The 18,828-nt window shown below is 46.9% G+C and overlaps 1 protein-coding gene across 3 annotated transcripts in view; it reads right to left on the bottom strand.

Moving 5' to 3' along the window:
- The window catches only part of FAM135B (family with sequence similarity 135 member B), a 288,328-nt gene that overhangs the window by 71,155 nt on the left and 198,345 nt on the right, over window positions 1-18,828 (bottom strand). For all 3 annotated transcript variants that reach the window (XM_058668452.1, XM_058668449.1, XM_058668450.1), the window contains exons 5-6: window positions 10,581-10,651; window positions 4,927-5,100 (exon numbers count right to left, since the gene is read on the bottom strand). In XM_058668452.1, coding sequence (XP_058524435.1) covers window positions 4,927-5,100; window positions 10,581-10,651 — 245 coding nt within the window. The remainder of the gene's footprint in view (window positions 1-4,926; window positions 5,101-10,580; window positions 10,652-18,828) is intronic.

The raw sequence follows: 18,828 nt of genomic DNA, 5'->3' as shown, positions 1-18,828 counted from the left end.
AGAGCTGGGCCAGCAAGTAGGACAGAAAAATTTACAAAACCAACCTGGTAAAAAGGAAACACAGAGATGATACTCAGCAGAGTGCCCAGATGGCACAGAAGCAGGCGACAAAGCCAGTTCGCCAGATCCAGGTCCCAGCAGTGCTGCTGATGTCTTGCACAACTATAGGAAAAGTTTTCCTTTCCTTTATTTATTTTAAAATGTATTGTATTTATCTTTAAGTCTTTATGTATTTATTTTAGAAGCAAAGAGACAGAAAGAGAAGCAGAGACAGTTACCTTCTGTTGGTTCACTCCCCAAAAGCAGCAGCACAGGCTGGGCTGGAGCCAGAGCTGGGAGCCAAGAACTCAACCCAGGGGGCTGGAACTCAGTTCCTTGTTTGTTACTCCTGCCTCCCAGAGCCTACGTTATCAGGAAGCTGGAAGCATGTACTCTGATTTGAGACTTATGGGACTAGGGGGGAGGGGATGTTTACCTGGCAGCTTAACTTCAGGGCCAAATGCCCACCCCAAGAAGAGGCCAAGTTTTCTGACTTCCTGTTGCCTAGTTCTTCATTTGTCACATGTGATAACATTATCATTTTAACTAGGGGGTCACGGAAAGGATTCTCCAAGATTAACCAAGCACAGCTTTATGTATAGTGAGAAATTGGTCATGACTCAACAGTACCTAGCAACAGTTGTTTGTAATGTCACAAATAAAATAAAAACATAACATCTTTATGGCATGTAAGAGGGGTTCTTCAAAAAGTTCATAGAAAATGTGTTTTACACACACACACACACACACACACACACACACACACACACTTTTGGTCCCCAATTCCATTTTCCACAAACTTTTTGAAGCCCCTTCATATATAGGCATTGTTGATAATACCACCAATGCAATAAAGCTGGATGTCATCACCCCATTTTATTCAGGTTGATCTGAAGCAATTCTGCTGCTTAGCAAGAAGACGGGGAGAACAGCCATCCCAGGAGAAGGATGGCGCGTGTGTGAGAACAGACGCCAGCGACACACGCAGAGGACGCGCTGCAAAGTGGCAGCTGAAATATTCCTTCCCATTCCTCAAGTGTAGGTCTTGCTTAGCTTGTGCATTGGACAGGGAATTCTTCGTGAAATTCAGCTGTGCTCATCAGAGGGCTAAAATTCTTTTCTTTGCTGTGTTTTTGTGAAGATTGCTTTTCGAGGTTAAATTCTAATTACGCAACTGCTTCCCAGGGATGGGAATTAATTGTGGGAAAAAAATGCTTTCCTGCGCAAATGAGGGCTCGACCTCTTTGCTGGGCATCTACCATGATCTCCAAGGGCGTTCTTTGTCCCCAACTACTGTGACACCAGACAGAAACTCTTCCTGCAGAACCCCAAGAACAGAGGACTGTTCTATTTTTGCCCCTCGCTGGAGAAGTCCCCACATTTCTTCAAAGTTTCTGTGTGTGTGTTCCTCTGCACAGCTGCTGCAGACAACCTGGCCAGACACTGCTCATGTCAGCAGGCTGAGGCTAAGGCACCCCAGATCTCCAAGTCCTTGTAAGAAGTGTCAGGGCTCCTGGAAGCCAAAGGAGGAACACCTGAACTCCACTGTCCTTCCAAGGCTACAGACACTTCTCTCTGGTCAGGCCTCTGACCTCGACTCTAAAGTGGCTTCAGCTCCACCGACCCTGCAGCTGTTGACAGGGTCTTTGCAAGCATGAGCTCTGATCAGTACTGTTCTAAAGCCTCAAACCCTTGGTCTGACCTTCTTGTATGATGAACAAATCTCTAGTTCCCTAATGTGCCATTAAGGAATGTGAAATATGGCTCTGGTTCCCCTCACTGCTGCCATCTTTAATGCTGTGGAGCACAACACAAAGACCACATCCTTAAATACATATATAATATTTTAAAAATTATATATTTAAAAGTTATATATTTATATTTTTGTGCATGTATATTTATATATATTTATTAAATTTAGATATAAAATATTTATATGAATATAAATAAATGTAAGTTATATGTTTAAATATATGTTATATATTTAAATACATAATATATTATAATATATATTATATTATCTATGTATAATGTTAGATAATATAATATATATTACTTATATATTATATATAATAAATATATTATAATATATTTTATATATAAAATATATTTTCCTATATATTTCAAACTGTATAAATTATTATAAAATATACAAAATATTTTATATTTTATTTGTATGTAAAATATATGTTTTAAATATATTATATATATTTCATTAAAATATATATATAGTATGAGGAGTGCTTCTATATAAAGGTAGATTTACAGAGTTGACCCAATCCAAAACTTGGAGTTTCTTCCAGGTATCCCATATGGGTACAAGGGCCCAAGGCCATGGGCTGTTCCCCATTGCTTTCCCAGTTCATAAGCAGGGAGCTAGATGGGAAGTGGAGCAGCTGGGACATGAACTGACACCCATATGGGATGTCAACGCTGGCAGTAGGAGGATTAGCCTGTTGAGCCACTGTGACAGACTCTCAAAGGCCACGCCATTTATACAACACCTCAAATATCATAAGCTTAGCCACCTCTTTCCCATACTGCAGGACTTTGGGTATGGTAGGCACTAAATAAACATTACTCCTTGGAATCTACGGCCCAGGTTTCGGCACACATAATCGCATTTCATCCTCCTAACATCTCCTGAATGTTCTGAAATCAAAATCGCCATACTTCAAGCCAGAACTCCAAGCTCCACCCACACAGTCGTAAAGCCCATGTGTGTAACCCTACAGTACAAAGGGAGCTACTACACTCTGCAACTCCACTGAGGTGTTGCTCCAAGATGAGCTTTGAGTGTGCATCTATTTCTGCCACATCTTGATCCCTGTAAGATCCCAGGCTTAACGGATTCATCTCAGCACTTCCAGGTTTCACCTTCTCTGCAGAAGGGTCTACAGCTTAACGACACCACAGCACATCAAGTGCATTTCCAGCCTGTGCACTATGAACTATCAGCCTTCTTTACCTACCTAAGCATCATCCCCCACTGAAAAACACTCCCATGCATTTATTTACATGTAGGACATAGTTTTACTAATGTCAGGTCTTGTGTACAAGGATCCCTAAGGTGACAAGCAGTGAGGCTAGACTTAATGATTGCAACTCCAATTCTCAGCACCCCAGAACCGCCTGAAGGAGCCCAGCCTTTCCTAGCACAGACTGTCTCCTCCTGTCAGCCTCAACATTGGGTGTGATTCCAGGACAGAGACTCTGGTTGACAGTCTTCTCTGTGGAGCATGGGCATGTCACACCCTCCCCTCTATGCTGAGAACATTAGCTGCCTGGCCTGAGCATGAGTAAACCCTAGGGAATGTGCACTGCAGGATGCTATGACCTGGCTGCTTTCCAGATCCCATTTCCCCTGCAACCCCAAAGTTAGGGCTGCCTCCCTGTTCCCACAGATATGACTCAGAACATTTTCTGGTCCACAGTCATACACATTTTCCATTACACCTTGAAATGATATCTACCAGATCCTATGCCAACAGCATTTACTACATGATAATTCCTCATATGCAAATTGCCCTACAACCCTGGACTGGGTACTTCACACTTCAGCCCCACAGTAGGTTCACTGTGTGTACCCAAACTGCTCTCTGAGAGCACAAGCCCTCAGCAGTCACCTCTTCAATGAAAGGGTGATGAAAAGTTCAAGGCCTTCCTAGTAGAAGGGGTTCTTCTATCTTTAATTTCCAGTTACCTGAAAGGAACTCAATCAAGCATGGCACATCCAAGCTTCCCAGCAAAGCACTGTGGGGTAGGACCTATCTGAACTTAAGCTGAAGCTCTGGGTGCTGCTGCCCAGTAATGCCCTTTGCCCCTCACTTCCTTGGGCCCCTGGCTCCCGCCATGTGTTCCAAGCTAACCCTGTAGGATTCCCCTCTGCCCAAGACTCACTCCTGTGCAATGTCACCTTTTATTCTCTCAAATGCATGTCACCTTGACTTCTGCGTTAGCTCTGAGTGGTCTGTCTCCACTTCTGTGTTCTGCTTGCTACATGTCTGTTGTTCTACACATGGAGGTCACTATCTGAGTCTGAGCAGCACATGGGTGAACTTAGCGGATGAGTTCAGTTATTGGGTCAAGATCTCCAATTGCAGCTTCTTCTGGCCACACCATGTGGCTTATTTAAGGTTTTCTCATTTCCTTCTCTCTGGCCTCAGGAAGTAATGGAGACCTCAGACCAGCAGCAGCACCATCAGTGAGAACCTGAGTCTCCCCTGTGCATTTCAGACCTCACTATCGAGCAATTACACAGAAAAAGGGAAACGGGAGACGTTTCAGGCATGAAACCCCACACTGTAAGATCCTATCCCTAAATATCTTGCTGCACGAACTGCAACCTTTGCTTACAGCACATGTGACAGTTTGACATGGTCTGATGTATGTGCATGGCCATGCAAGGAACTCTTACAAAGAAGGCTGAGCTCTGTCTGTCTTTCAAAGTATGGAATTCATAAAATGTCAGTAATGCATGAGGTCCTGGAGATGGTCTGAGGCATTTCACAAAGGTAGAGCCAAAAGACCATGGAGGCAGACCTGCCTCTGACCAGACAATGAAGAGTTTGACGTTCAAGGACATTAGGCGCCTCCCAAATAAGGGATAGTCAGCCAAAAGTGAAGCCAGATGTAGAAATCTCATCCTCCCAGTATGAACCAGAGCTTGCAGGTGTTCAGTCACCAATATTGTCCCGATACATGACACATCAACCCTGCCTTGCCTCTTCCATTCCATTTTGTGAGGTCCGCAGAACAAGCCTGCTGCCCCAGAAAAGACCTTCTGCTCTGTGTTGACTTTCTGTGGCCAACTCCATGCCTTTCCACCACACCTGGGACGGAAGGAGGGCCCTGCCCCTATGTCAGAGCTGCTTCCTAACTTCATACCTGATCAGGGGCTGCTGCAGAGCCACCAGGGCAGCGTGGACGGTCATCGAGATCACCGACAGGTGGAAGTAGTCAAACATGACTGGGACCTGGTGGTGCAGGCCTCTCCGGGGGTGGAAATGCAGGCCAAGTGTGCGGCTGCTGATCATTGGGGCCCCAGCCACGTCCCTCAGCCTGGAAGGCAAGCAGATGAGCTCATGTGAGTGACAGTAAACTGCCTCTGCTGTCATCCAAGAGGCATCATGCTATAGTTCTTACACAGGCAAGCACCAGAAATGCACCATTCTACTTATTCCGACAAATAGTCTGCCAGGTAGAAGTCATCTCACCCATGATTGGCAGATAAAGGAACCAGGGCTCGGAGAGGGGAAGGACTCATTAGATGTCATCTAGCAGCTTAATGGCAGATCTGGGAGTCATGCTCTGCTGCCAAGATCAGACCAACATTGTGAAGGTGAATCAGTTGCCAAGACTCCTTCCAAGGCTCCTAGCAACACAGCAGAGCCCTGGTCCTTTTTCTGCCCACCTCCCTCTTAATTCTTCCATAGGTTCCCCACATGGCTTCCACAGTGCTGCATGCCCTTGAAAGCCTGTGTTTTCTATTAGATAGCTTCCATGTAAGGACAAGGACTTTGGCTCATGCTTTCTATTCCCAACGTATTCCAAGGAGCTCATCAAGGGTCTGAAGCTTAAAATGAGCCTTGACCACATAGGCGGCTCCCAAGGGCCACCGTTCAGTCATCTCTGGCCACTTGCCTCGAAATCCCCAACAAAATGCCATCCCTCTTTACCTGGCACCTGTCTGATCCTTAGAAATAAAACACCTGGCAGCCCACCGATGGCCCTGGTTACACAAACAGACATGACTTGGGAGACCCCTGCATTCATCTCAAGCTCTGGAAACCCATCACCTGGGCTCTGCCAGCTTGGCTGAACCACAGCATGAGAAACCTGGCTGCACCATCTTCCATGATTACTTTAGAGGCACGTGTCTCTTGCCTCCATGGAGAAAGATGCAGAGAGAGGAGGCTGAGGAGCAGCCTGCAAAGACCCAACCCAATGGGTCCTGCTTCCTTGGCATCCAGGTTACTGGATGCTAATTAAAAGAGCCAATTAAGTTACTGGAGTCCAGCATGACTCCACACACAGACCGCAGGTACCTGCCTCCTATTCAATGGGAAATGAGAACCGGTGGACTAGGGGAAGAAGACTCCTCCCCGTAACTTTCAGGAAGTTGATAACATTGGTACTCCTGTTATTTGTTGAGGCCTTACTATGAATTGGGTATGATGCCTGTCCCCTGAATCGGCATGGCAAGCAGAGCGAGTGTTTCCCAGTATTGTCCACTTATGGAAGTAAAGACAATACAAGTTAATTAACAAATTCCAAGCCCTAAGGCAAAAGCAAACACAGACCAGATTTTTCTGTTTCCAGGTGGTTCTGAGTTATTGCTCATTGTTGCCTGGAACCCATTCAGACACAAGTTCCCATGAATCACAGCAGTATCCTTAGGGCTTAGACAACAGGAGATTCATCACATTTCAGGATAGCAAATCATCCAAAGTGTTATTAAGAATTTAAGCTACATAAATAAGAAGGAAGTAAGAATGAAGATGTTAGAAAGGAGGAGGTGATGCCTCTTAGCTCTGGTATGGATGGAGACAATTACTGAGGTCCGAGGGATGGGTCCTAATTTAGAAAAAACAGAGATAAACTTTGTAGCGTGAAAAGAAGAATACCCACTTTCCTATAAAGGAACTAAAACAAGCAAAATGCATGCGCATGAGCACACACACACACACACACACACACACACACACTTAGTGACGGTGAAAGAGGAGCAAAGAGGACAGCATGAAAGCCCAGTATTGGATCTAAAGACAAAGCCATCACTTAAGAGACTCATCAAAACTGTCACTCAGATTGAGGGCTTTTCTGGGTGGTAGGAAGGAATACAACTGAAGCCAACTGAGGGAATTCACACAAGGATACATTGCTCCTCCAAGTAAAGAAGAATGCTCTGGTTGGAAGAGCTGTTCAGGAGGAAGCGTGAGCTCCCTGACCCCGAGCAAGCAGGTGCTGAGAAGTCTTGGCAGGGCAGCACATTCCAAAGGGCCACTGGCCACGAGCAGAGCTGCTTAAGCTCTGAACACTGACTTTGGGGACCACATCAAACACACTTTGTAGGGAGCAAGGGCTGCTCTGTGCAGCATATCTGGATACCACCAACGCTCCCCCTAAATGACTCAGGAAACCACCAAATGGCCAAGGTTCAGAAGCATCCACCTGCATTGAGAAGAGCTGGTCAAAACGCCCTGTAAGAGCCTTCCACCCCTGATACTGGCTGCCCTGTGGTGGGCTGCACAGCGTTAGAGAAGCCCGCCAACTCAGTCTCACTTCGAAGCACAACTTCTACCCCCAGGATTTGCAGATGCCTTATCATCCTTAAACCTAATTTATGAAAATGAAAAAATATGTCTTCCAATCTTCCCCAGCCTCTGGCTTCCTGCTCATCTAAGCTAATCTTATACTTTATGAAACCCCCGTGCTCTGATTATTATTAAGTGCTGTGTATCACAGGAAGGAAGCAGCACATTAAAGCCTGGCCCCACTTGCACCTAGGGAGCCGTGAACTGGAGGAAGAAGCTTCTGCGGCAGGCCATGTGCGGGTCTGCCCGTGGTCTCGTATCACCTTTGCAGAAGAGGGAACAGGTCTGCTTTTGCACATAGATGTTAGCTCTACAAATGAGGCCACTGAGTTGCAGATCAGAGCAGCTCTGCTATTTCAGAGCTGTGATCACAGGACCACCGCCGCTGGAGTCCACGCACTCTGCCTGTGCCCATCACCTATGTGCAGGCTTTCTGTCCACTGCTCTGCAAGGGTGTCACTTCTGTGCTGCCTAGGGCTTTCCACTAAAGGCATTTGGGTAACTGGCTAAGTTTTAACTCTGTGGCCCTCTAGAAATGAGCCATGGATAACTATCTCTGAAGAAAAAGGGAATGAGGGTGGGAAAGGGTGTTGAAGGGAGGGGTGGCTTCTGAGAGCTATGGACTCAGGGAAGCCAGTTCTGACTCTACATGCCAGGAAGAGGACAAGCCACGTTCACAGCCTGAGTTCATTGTGGTGGTACTACAACGATCCCGTAGACAGTATAGGATCCCACCATGCAGGAAGCAGATGTGCTGAGAGGAGTGGTTGGACAGAGGTGCCAGCGCTCTGGTAAAGGCAGGGATGAGATTTTGTGCAAAACACAAAAATAAATATGCAGATAAACAGGTATATATATTTATATATCCCCCTCATAGATAAACTATAATGGAGACTAGCATGCCAGGAAGTATGCGCCTCTACTCCCAAATAACAAAAAGGCCTCCCAGTCAAATTGTTAAACATTCCTTGACAATTCGATACTAGATTTTCTACCATTGCCTATACCTACAATGCCAAGATACACGTAAATAACAGAATATTGGACTTGTGACTTCTGCCGAAGAATTATACTACTGTAATGTTATAGGAGAAAATGGGGTGGGGGAATGTGAAGAAATAAAGGGGAGGGGGAACTCCCTATGCCTACAAAACTGTATCATGGAAAATAATGACAATACAAAAGAAACAAGACAAGGTGAGGAATCCCAGAGGCTGAGCCCTGACAGTGGCAGAGGCACCGTTCAAAGGCAGGCAGGCAGTATGGCATGAGCAGGTGTCCATTGCTAACGGATCTCTAACACCTCGCAGAAGCCCAGCCTTGGTACAGGCACCCTCCAGTACAACTTCCTGACATTACAAACTCCTTACAGCCATTAGACAGATTCAGGAATGGGGCAGTGAAGGAGCACTTCCCACGACTAGATGGGAGGACCTGTTCCCTGACGTCAGCGAGGCAGCCTCCTGCCCCAATTCTCCAAACGAAAGGAGAGTGCTTGCTGAAGAGGTTGCACAGACCAAGCATAAGGATCACTTGAATTCAGAGTGGCCCAAGTGTGCCAAGAGGCTGGTCACAGAACAGAGCAGAGAGGGGCTTCCCTTCCTCTCCTCGGCCAAAGCACAAGCATCTACAGATAGCTTTCCCTGCACCCTCTACAACTGTGCCACATCCTGCCAAGGCCCTCTGGACAGAGGCTGTGGGTGATGGGAATGGCCCAAGGGAGAGAGAGCAGCTTTGGGCAGGTGGCTGTCCACCTGACTGCCTGTGACTGGGTTCCTTAGGGGAGTAGCAGGTTCCCCAAAGCCTCTTACAAGGAGTGACATAACCATCACTGTCAGAGGCATCAACATAGCATGGGGCCGGGTGCGGCATGAGGAGGGCTCCCCAGGCGTTCTTTGCCAAGGTCACTGCAAGGATAGTTGCTCAGCATCTACAAGATAACTGCAAAAGGTTCCCACAAGACAAGTCGATTGTGGTGCGAAATGCCTTGTAACCAATGATTTGATTTTTTTCACTCATATTCATTTTCCTGATCCTCTGCAACAAATGAAGACCCTGCTTACAAAGGCACCAATCAAACACAACTTGCCCCTTCTTCCACTTCTCCCTCATCTTAAGCCACAGCGAGAACAAGGTAAATGCAGAAATACCAGATTCTTACGATGTGCTGTGTCAGCACTGCGCGGTTCCTGGCCTCAGAAAGCTTACATCTGGGAGTAGGGTGGGAAAGGGAAGCAGTGGGAAAAGTTATAAATTTATCCAGAGTTCAGGTACTTTTGAAATTATACTTTACGGGGCTTTTTTTAATTCCTTAAGAAAAAGATTCATTGATCACCTGAAAGAGATTTGAAAAGCTAATTGGCCTGACAGTTGAGTTCCAAGGGGAATGAAGAGGCCACAGAATGAACCTAAAGGCAGCCATTTTGTACAGGATTAACTTCTTGCTTATTTAATCAGAGGGCTGTGCCTAAATGGATTTTCTTTTCAGAAAGTTGAAAGTTGGTGTCAGATATTTAGCACAAAATGTAGAATTCCACAAGAATCTTTTGATTCAAAAGAGGGCTTTGAAGTGTGTTATCTTGTAGAGTCACACGTGGAAAACCCTCAATGAACACCACTTTAGAAATCTGTGGAGGAGTCAGACACGAGATTGGATCAAGCCAGGTACTCAGAAGTTCCCTGTGATGCATAATTGATATGCACTATGGCTTGGATCTTGAATGTGCCCATGTTCCTGTATCAGAAACTCAAATCCCCAACAATGTGTTGACAGGCAGAATGTTCAAGAGGGCACAAGCTCATGCGGGTTCTATGCTGTTATCTCAGGAGTGGGGTTTTGACAAAATGAGTTTGACACTGGCTTTGCTGCCCCTCCATCCACCATGAGGGCGTGTGACAGACAGTCCTCACCAGATGTGTACAGGAGTCCCCGGACTTTCAGTGTGCAGCCACTCAGTTTGTAAGACCCGATGCCCCAGTCTCTGATATTTTACTAGGGAAACATAAAGGGACTTGGAGAAGCTACCTGTCTACATGATCCATGTTCCCACTGAGCTGTAACTATGGAAGGACATTTTTGCTTTAGGGAAGTGGATGCCTGAGAGGCATTCCTGACGCTGTGGCCAGGAGGACACCCCAGGAGTGGGGAGGCCAGGACACCCCAGGCGTGGGGAGGGATGGTGGGACCTCCTACTACCACAGTCCAAGGGCCTTCAGGACACGTACTGCTGCTCACTGTCTGTGAAGTGCAAGTCCACCTTGAGCTGGAAGTCGACTTCACTGAGCGCATCCTCCACCTGCAAGAGAGACAAAATCCAAGGCATGTTGTGAGTCAATGCTTGTCCAAATGAAATGTTCCTCTGGTCTATTTCACAAAGAATGGAAAAGCAACACCCTTTATACTCCAGTCAAATTTCCATGTGGGTTCCTTGGAACTCCAGACGAAATGCCTACTTGAGAACACTATATGGAAAACAGAAGGAAGGAAACCATGTAGCCAGTTTGGGAAGCACTAAGTTGCGGAAAATGTTTAAGCTTTCTTTTTTGAGGTACTTTCGACATCCTCATTTCCTAAACAGACTTGATCTGGAATAAAAACTGGAGCAAGAACACAGTGTTCTCAAGTCCTTGCTCTGAGAAGTACAGACTAGGGACCTTGCAGCAGAGCCCTGCTTGGCTGCTGGTACAGTAGAGACAGACCGAGTTAACACCAGTCCCACAGCAGGTGCAATCAGACAATCAGAAAACCAAGACACCGTGCTGGCTCAGCTTCCGAAGCCAGTGGTCCCCGACTCTGTTCTGAGACCCACTAAGAGGCTAATAGCATTATGATTCCTTATGAAGGACTACACTACTGTAGTAACATTGGGAAAATCTGTCAGGCGGTGGGAGTTTGGGGGTGGGGGATCCCAGCCTATACAAAATTGTACCACATAATTCAGCATTCAGAATAAAAAGTATTAAAAAAGGAATCACTAGCATTTCATGTTCTACGCATGGTTACACTCAATCTTAGCACCAAAAAACAATCTCAAACTCTCTCACAGGTTCTTCCCCTATCTCATCGCAGTCTCAGAGGGAGTGATTTGCTACATGGCAGGTCTCACCACGACCCCCCACAGCTGAGCCACCCAGCATCAGTTCTGCACTTGTGACAGGACTTGGCCATGACACAGTACCCCACTGCCAGGATGGGCACAGTTCTTCTCGTCTCCTGCATCTTAGCCTTTTTACAGCTCCTGTTACAATTGCTTGCTTCATGATTATAACCTGGGAGTCCATGAGCTGAGCGTTTTCTACAGATGTGTTTTGTTTAGTCCCCATAGTATTTTTAAAATGCTTTGAACAATAGCACCATTTAGAATTCAGGCAAGTTCACATCTGTATACGTTTCAAGCTTCTATTAAAAAATATGGATCTGAGAATGCAGGGATGGTATTTGTTAGCTATGGTTTTTATCTGGCAACTACTCCCGCATGTGCCACGGCTCACCACATTCAGCAGCATTGTCCATCAGGCTTGCAGTGATGCCCCTGGCTGTCTTCTAGCCTGCTGGCCACACAATCCGCACATCCTTCAGGAAGAACCCGCCTTTCCTTCCTTGCACCCCCAGCTCCAGAGAGACACACCGGCAGCATGGCTACAACCAAGGCATCTCTGAGAGACAGTCAAGCTCTGTCCCCTCTTTTTCCTGGTTTTCACTTCTTCCCCAGATGAGCTCTTTCAGGGACGGAAATCTCTCCGACAAAGGGCTCCCTGGAAACATCTCTCTGCTTCTGCATAATTTAGGCAGAGACATATGGACAAGATTTATCTTTAGGTCCTTGGGGTTTAAAACTTGTTGCAAAAATGTGTTTAGAAGTTAACATTTGGCTGAGTCCACCGGCTATAAATAATCCTCTTCTAGCTTTGTTTTGCATAATCACGAAGCTCATTTCACACACACACACACAAGGAAAGCAATGCAGCATGCTGCCCCAGTGGCTGGAAAGTGAGACTGGCCAAGGAGGTCATCCCTGAAAGCACACAGTGTCTGGGAAGGAGAATTCCCGAGAAGGCCCTGGTGGGGGCCAAGAGAACCATTGCCAGCCTGGACCAGGTGCGGATACATGGGGCGGTCTGGTCTCTGCATTCATCTTCCCTACACAAGACTCCAGAATGAAAAGCATGGTCTTTTCTAACCATTCATTCCATGGTTGGCTATTGCCCATCTTTCCACACATATACACGCATACATGCATGACACACGTGTGGGACTTCCCTTTATTCTGCCTTACCATGTTACAAACAACCTCCCCTTTCAAAAGTCATTTCAGTAGCACTAGGAAGCCTTGTACATTAAAAAAAAAAATAAAAAAAATAACCGGAGTTACTATGTGGCAGGGACAGTACTGCATAAAAACCATCTTATTTAATGTGGATACGACTCTGAATTCAGAAATATTGTATTGCAGTTTCAAATGAAGGCAGCAAAGCAGAGCAAATTCTAGGCTGGGCTGGTCAGTGAGCCCCAGGCCCTGGAGCCGATCAGCGACTCTGTCCCCAGGGTTCCATCTGTTCCTTTCACCCACACAAGTCACACACTGGTTGGTTTTGGCTGCACTCAGAATTCTGGCTCTCTGATGTTCTCCTTTCTTCTCTCTTGAGCTCCACTGCAGACAGCTAGCTAAGAAGGCCTCTTTCAGAATGAGAGACCATGGACACAAATGTTGGTGCTGCCACTGAGCATCTGTGAGACCAAGCTCACCATTGTTCTCTCTTCTAAAAAACTGGCGTGAAACAAATCACTTGCCCCATGGCATTGCTCTTGGATGAATTAGTAAGAAAACGCACACACGGAGTACTGACGACTCTCAAGCCAGGGGAGTTACGCTTGACTTGCAACAGACCATGGTGGCAGGCCACATAAGGAACCAGGGCTCCACCAGCTCTGGCATGGGGTCTTGAACCCTGGTCACACACCCAGTGTGGAAGCCAACCCCAGCTCTACTTCTTCCCAAGGAGGTGATTTGGAACAAACATCATCCTCTCTAAATCTCTGTGTTCTTGCTATAAAAACAGAATCATAAAATCCCCTGTAAAGACATGCAGTGACTCCATGAGAAACAACAAAGCACTGAGCACCGTGTCTGACACACAGCACACCCTATCGCTGGTGAGAAGGCTGTTGGAAGTGTTGACCTATCAGGCTGAAGTCCGCCAGGCCCCCACACAGAGCTTCCCCGCTGACCTTTGGACCATCAAAGACACAGGACTCAAATCAGGGAACCAAAAAATACAGAGCTTGGTACCGCAGGCAGCAGTTTATCTTGCCACACCACAGGGCTTGTCCCCTCGTCAAGCTTATTTCAAGGCCAAACTTTAAAATCAACTTTCCTTAACTTCCCTATGCACAGAGTTCTCCCTTCCAATCTTATCTGGTGGCCAGGTCTGGCTTCATGCAGCTGTACCCATTCAGGAAGACAGCAGTACCCTCCTTGCCCTTGCGCTCCCACTCCATCTCTCTGCTCCCTGCTAGGCTGACCTTAGTAAATCCCAGTACTCCCTTTGCTACATTCCAAAGGAGCTGCTTGCATGGGGAAATACATGGCCTTTTTTAGGACCCAAAGGGCATTCACGCCGGCTGGCTCTCACCCTTCCTTCCCAGCTTTGTTCACTGCCCCTTAGTAATGGCCATTTCCTCTCCAAATCTGCCCTCCATTACTTTCCCCAGGTTTGCTATAATCTGTCTCTTCAGAGCCTCCTGAGTGCCACTCCACCCAGGCCTCCTTACCAAGACTGAGTCATTCACCCTTCCAACTGAGAAAGGACCTTCTCCCTTAACCACAAGGTCTGAGTGGGGCAGACCAGTAGCCTCAGTAGAACCAGTCCTGCCAGGGGAGCAGGACCGTAAGGCACTGAGGAATGTCACTCTGGGAGATGCTTCTCCTGGTTAAACCTCTAAAGATGCAACTGTGAATTTAAAAGAAATGGGGGCAACAAGCCCTCGTGGGCAACTGACAAAGTTTATTTCCAGGGTTCCACTTTTTATACACTCAGCAAAACAGTAGCTCAAACACAACTCAGACCTAGGCCATGTCTGTAAGCATAGAGTTCAGGAAAGCTGACAAGGCACCTTGGTCAAAGCACGACTGAAACAGGGATTAGAGAATGAGTGCTGTCTGTCCTCGGTTAGCTGACTGCACAGAGCACAGGTGTTCACCGTGCATCAGGGAAAGCACAAAAACACTCCCAGCGATGCACTGGGGGCAGCACGCACGCTGGGCGAGGGGCCCTTCACCTCCTCTGCCTGGAGCCTCTCCTCAATAGGTTCCCAGCCTTGCCTCTGTCACCCCCAGCTTATCTCGTCGGATGCGTTCCAACAGCAACTTGGCTCAGAAAGCTCTTTTGGAGATAACCTGCTCCTTGTCTGGCTCAAAGTTCAGGCACCTTGATGAAAATACCCATTCTCTTTGACGGTGGGATGATGCCTCCAGCCCAGGCCTAGAGGCAGGCTGTGCACACGGCACTGCTGTGCAAGCTTCCCCATGCTTCCTCCCTTTTTTGTCCCCCATTCTGGATGAGCCTACAGCTACCTTTTTACCCTTTACTGTTCTGTGTCTTTCGTGAGACTCCCAGAATCACCTGTGGGATTTATGCAGAGTATGCAAATAAAAATATCTGCACTGCTTGTAAGCTCACTTTGTGCACATCATCAAATGATTACTTCTGTACTCTCTTTAACTTGTGTGAAACCTGGTTGCAGAGGCTACAACAATGAATGCCCTGCCACATGTGGAATAGTGTGCCTGGTGGCTAAGAGGCCTTACCATCAATGTCTCTTGCCCACATGGCAGACTGTGAGCCTTTGTGGACACAGTGCCAGGTGCCAGGCCTCTTATAGGCATTCAGTTTTCTTTTTTAATTTTGTAACATTTATTTTATTGATTTGAAAGCCAGAATGACAGAGGGACAGGAGAGATAGAAAAAAAAATCTACATTCACTAGTTCACTTCCCAAATGGCTGCAACAGCAGGGGTTGGACCAGCTGAAGCCAGGGCCACACTACATCCAGGAATCCTGTGTGACGGTGGGGACTCAATGAGCCATATTCTGTTGCTTTCCTAGGCATCGCAGCAGGGAGCTGGATCAGAAGCAGTACAGCATGACTTGAATAGGCACTTTAATACAATACACTGGTATTGAACCCACTACATCATAATGCCAGTCTCTGATGATCTGCAATTGTCTCGGATTTAGACACAATGATCAGCAGCAATGCTGGTGCTACATGGATTTCTCCAACACAACACACTAACCCACTTACAGGGAAAAACAACACACTAGCCCCTTACAGGGAAAAACAACACACTAGCCCCTTACAGGAAAAAACAGCACACTAACCCCCTTACAGGGAAAAACAGCACACTAACCCCCTTACAGGGAAGAACAACACACTAACCCACTTACAGGGAAAAACAACACACTAACCCACTTACAGGGAAAAACGATTGGACTTATGAAAAACAGTGTGTACTATGAAACAAATGCCCTGTTCAACCTCAAGCTTGTTATAATCACCACCAGCTAAAACTGGGTGTTGAGAAAGGTTAAATTGAAAGGCTGTAAATGTTAGAGGCAGGTGCAAGACTAATGGAATAATAGCCAAGCTAGCTTAACTTTGTGTAAACCCAGGCTCCAATCACACCTATACTACCCAGGTCCCTCTCAGGGACCAACAATCCCCAGCACAAGAGCCCGGGAGGCACAGAGTGCTGTACCCTTTCTGGGATTTGGGCAAGCTGATCTGGAGTGTGCAGCTCCATGGGCAGTTCCTTTCTTTGAGAGGCAATCACAGGGTAGCTTTTCCAAAACTAAGTCAATTGACTGGGACCCAGGAAAGAAACAGCATCAAGCACAGGTGCATCCAAGGGATAGTTGACAATGCACTACATGAATGCTCAGGATGTTGACCTTAATAGACAGATGACTTCCCCACCACCCTTGCTTCACAGTTACCAGAACGGGAGAGTCACATGGAATGTTCTGCCTCACCAGCATGGGCCCACTGGTAGAAGGGCATGGCCAGTGATGTGCTGGTAAATGCCTAACAAGCAGCTTTCCGAAGGAAACACAAACACTGCCTTGTGATCTTGGTGGTTTGTGCAATGGAAAGGTTTCCATCCTGATTCCAAGCTACCAACATGAAGTCATGAATTACTGAGCCAGAAAGAGATCCATACCTGTGGCTTATGAAGGAGGCTACTGTGAACGAGCTCCAGCACCCTGCCAGCCTAGTGTACTCTCTGTAGTCCAATGTGGAAGGAGCCTGGGGAGTGAATACTCTGGGCTCCTTCTCCCAGGTCATCTGCAGGAGCTTTCAAAACCTGAACCCAAGGGGAACCCAAAGGCACAGAGGCTAAGGAGTAGTCTATGCATTCAGTCTCAAAGGGCAGGAAGGCAGGCAAAGAGGGGTGATGGACAAGCAGCAGTCAAGCACAGCACAGCTGGCAGGAGTCTGTTGGGGTCTTTGTACACCATTTGCAGACAAACTATTAATATGTACTGTGGTAGTTTAAGAAATTAAGGAATCAGGCTCATGTGGTTGTTAGGAAGATGACCGTGGCCTGGGCACGGTACAAGGTAAGGGCTGAGGGCCATTCCCACAGGGAAAACGGAGCCTCTTAATTTCCATTTGGAAGCAAGAACTTACAAAGACCCTGAAAAGGAGAGAGTTGAAATTCAGTGCCATTATTCTGCCACTGAGTCACTCTGTCATTGCCAAGTTTCAGTGGAGTGCAAGGGATTCAGAGACAGGAGGCTCCAGTCCGGAGACACATACAGACGGGGTGAAATGATGAAATCATCCAATTAAAACTGTGCCATTACAGTTTCCTGACAAAAAGCAATGGCTTTTCATTATCCAAGAATGAGTCCTACATCCTTCCCATGTCCACAGTGCTCTGTAATTCTGGACTGGCCCTCTCTGGTGCTCCACCCTCACACCTGATACAAATCACCTTGATCTCAAAGCTTCTCCTCATCCATCTTGAACTTATTCCCACCCCAGGGCCTTTGCCTTGGCCGCACCCTCTTCCAGGAACACCAACTCGGAGACCTATGCAGACCTAGAACATCTTCAGTATCAGGTACTCAGCTCAAGGCTGGCTTCTCAGGGAGCTCCCTCTCGCCTGTCACTCCTCCTCCAGCAAACGGTCTCCATCTCCTGTGAAGGTCATGGTAATGACTGTGCTGAGCTCTTGACAACCCCATTATCTAAATGTCTTTCTTACAGCTACATCAAGTCCTGCAGAGAGGGTCCATCCTGTGGCCTCTTCTCTTTGGGATGCAGTCACAGTTTCCCTATTAGGATTCCAATAGGGATCCAAACACATACTCCTACATCCCTCACAAGTATTTCTCACAGATCAGTGGGCTCAGCATGTGGTAGCAGGCAGGCGTAAGACTATATTTGCACATACACAATCAACATACTGGGTTACACTGGGCTTTGTCGATCTAACATGAAAACACAAGCCTCAAAGCACTGGGGTTATTTTCTTGTTTATTATTTTACCTCCAGAACATAGCGGGTGCCTAGTGAGGGCTCAAAAAGTTTTTGACGGCTGGACAAATTATTTAATGCCGAATGAGTCAGAGCCTTTTACTTTTACCCACACAGGGGAATCTGGTCACTGCCTAGAGCATAAAAGATGTGGACAAAAAGCCAAGGGGCACGAGAGAGAAAAGTCAGATGCCCAGTAGGAATCGTTATGCACATCCCATGAGGAATGTGAACAGGGGGACTTTAGTTTTTCCTGAAATAGGAACACATCTCAATGCCACTGAAGGCATTCTAGAAAGAAATGATCAGCTACAACATGGCAACAGGGACTTGAGGTGGGATGGGGGAGTGGTGGCAATGATCCGGATGTCAGATAGTCCTCTGCAGCAGGTTAATTTGCAGAATGAGGAATATTCAATCGTGTTTCTGGCAAACAGAAAGTGCCCTAGCCCCCGCCCCCATCCTCTCAGCCTTTCCCCATTCTGTGTGCCTAGGACTCACAGCACACGCAGCTGAGCACTGACTCCCGTTGACTGGTTGAGCCCTAGGCTTGTTGGCTGCTCCCTTGTTGCCGTTCCTCCACACACGCAGGCAGCTGAGTGCCCATCACTTCCCGCCATGCTTAGTCATTGTCTGCTTTCTGGCTAAAGTATCAGCCTCTTAAGGGACCTTCTTCCTTCTGCAAATCTGTCCTTGATGCAAAGGTCCAACACAAACCCTGAAAACACCATTACTCAGTAAGCCTCTATTGATGGTCTGGGTAAGAGAAAAACAAAGTTACTCAGCAGAGTGGCCATGGAGACTGCCAACCATTTTATCTGCATGGAACAAACTATTTCATGAAAGAAAATATAAAATGAAGGAGGGAAAGAAGGAAAGAAGGAAGGAAGGAAATTAAGTGCATGCTCTCTCTGCTCTGAAATCATGAAT

This window comes from Ochotona princeps, chromosome 9 (assembly GCF_030435755.1).
Source record: "Ochotona princeps isolate mOchPri1 chromosome 9, mOchPri1.hap1, whole genome shotgun sequence".
NCBI lineage: Eukaryota > Metazoa > Chordata > Mammalia > Lagomorpha > Ochotonidae > Ochotona > Ochotona princeps.
The sequence above is the reverse complement of the archived record's forward strand: the minus strand, read 5'-3'. Positions and strand labels throughout refer to the sequence as shown.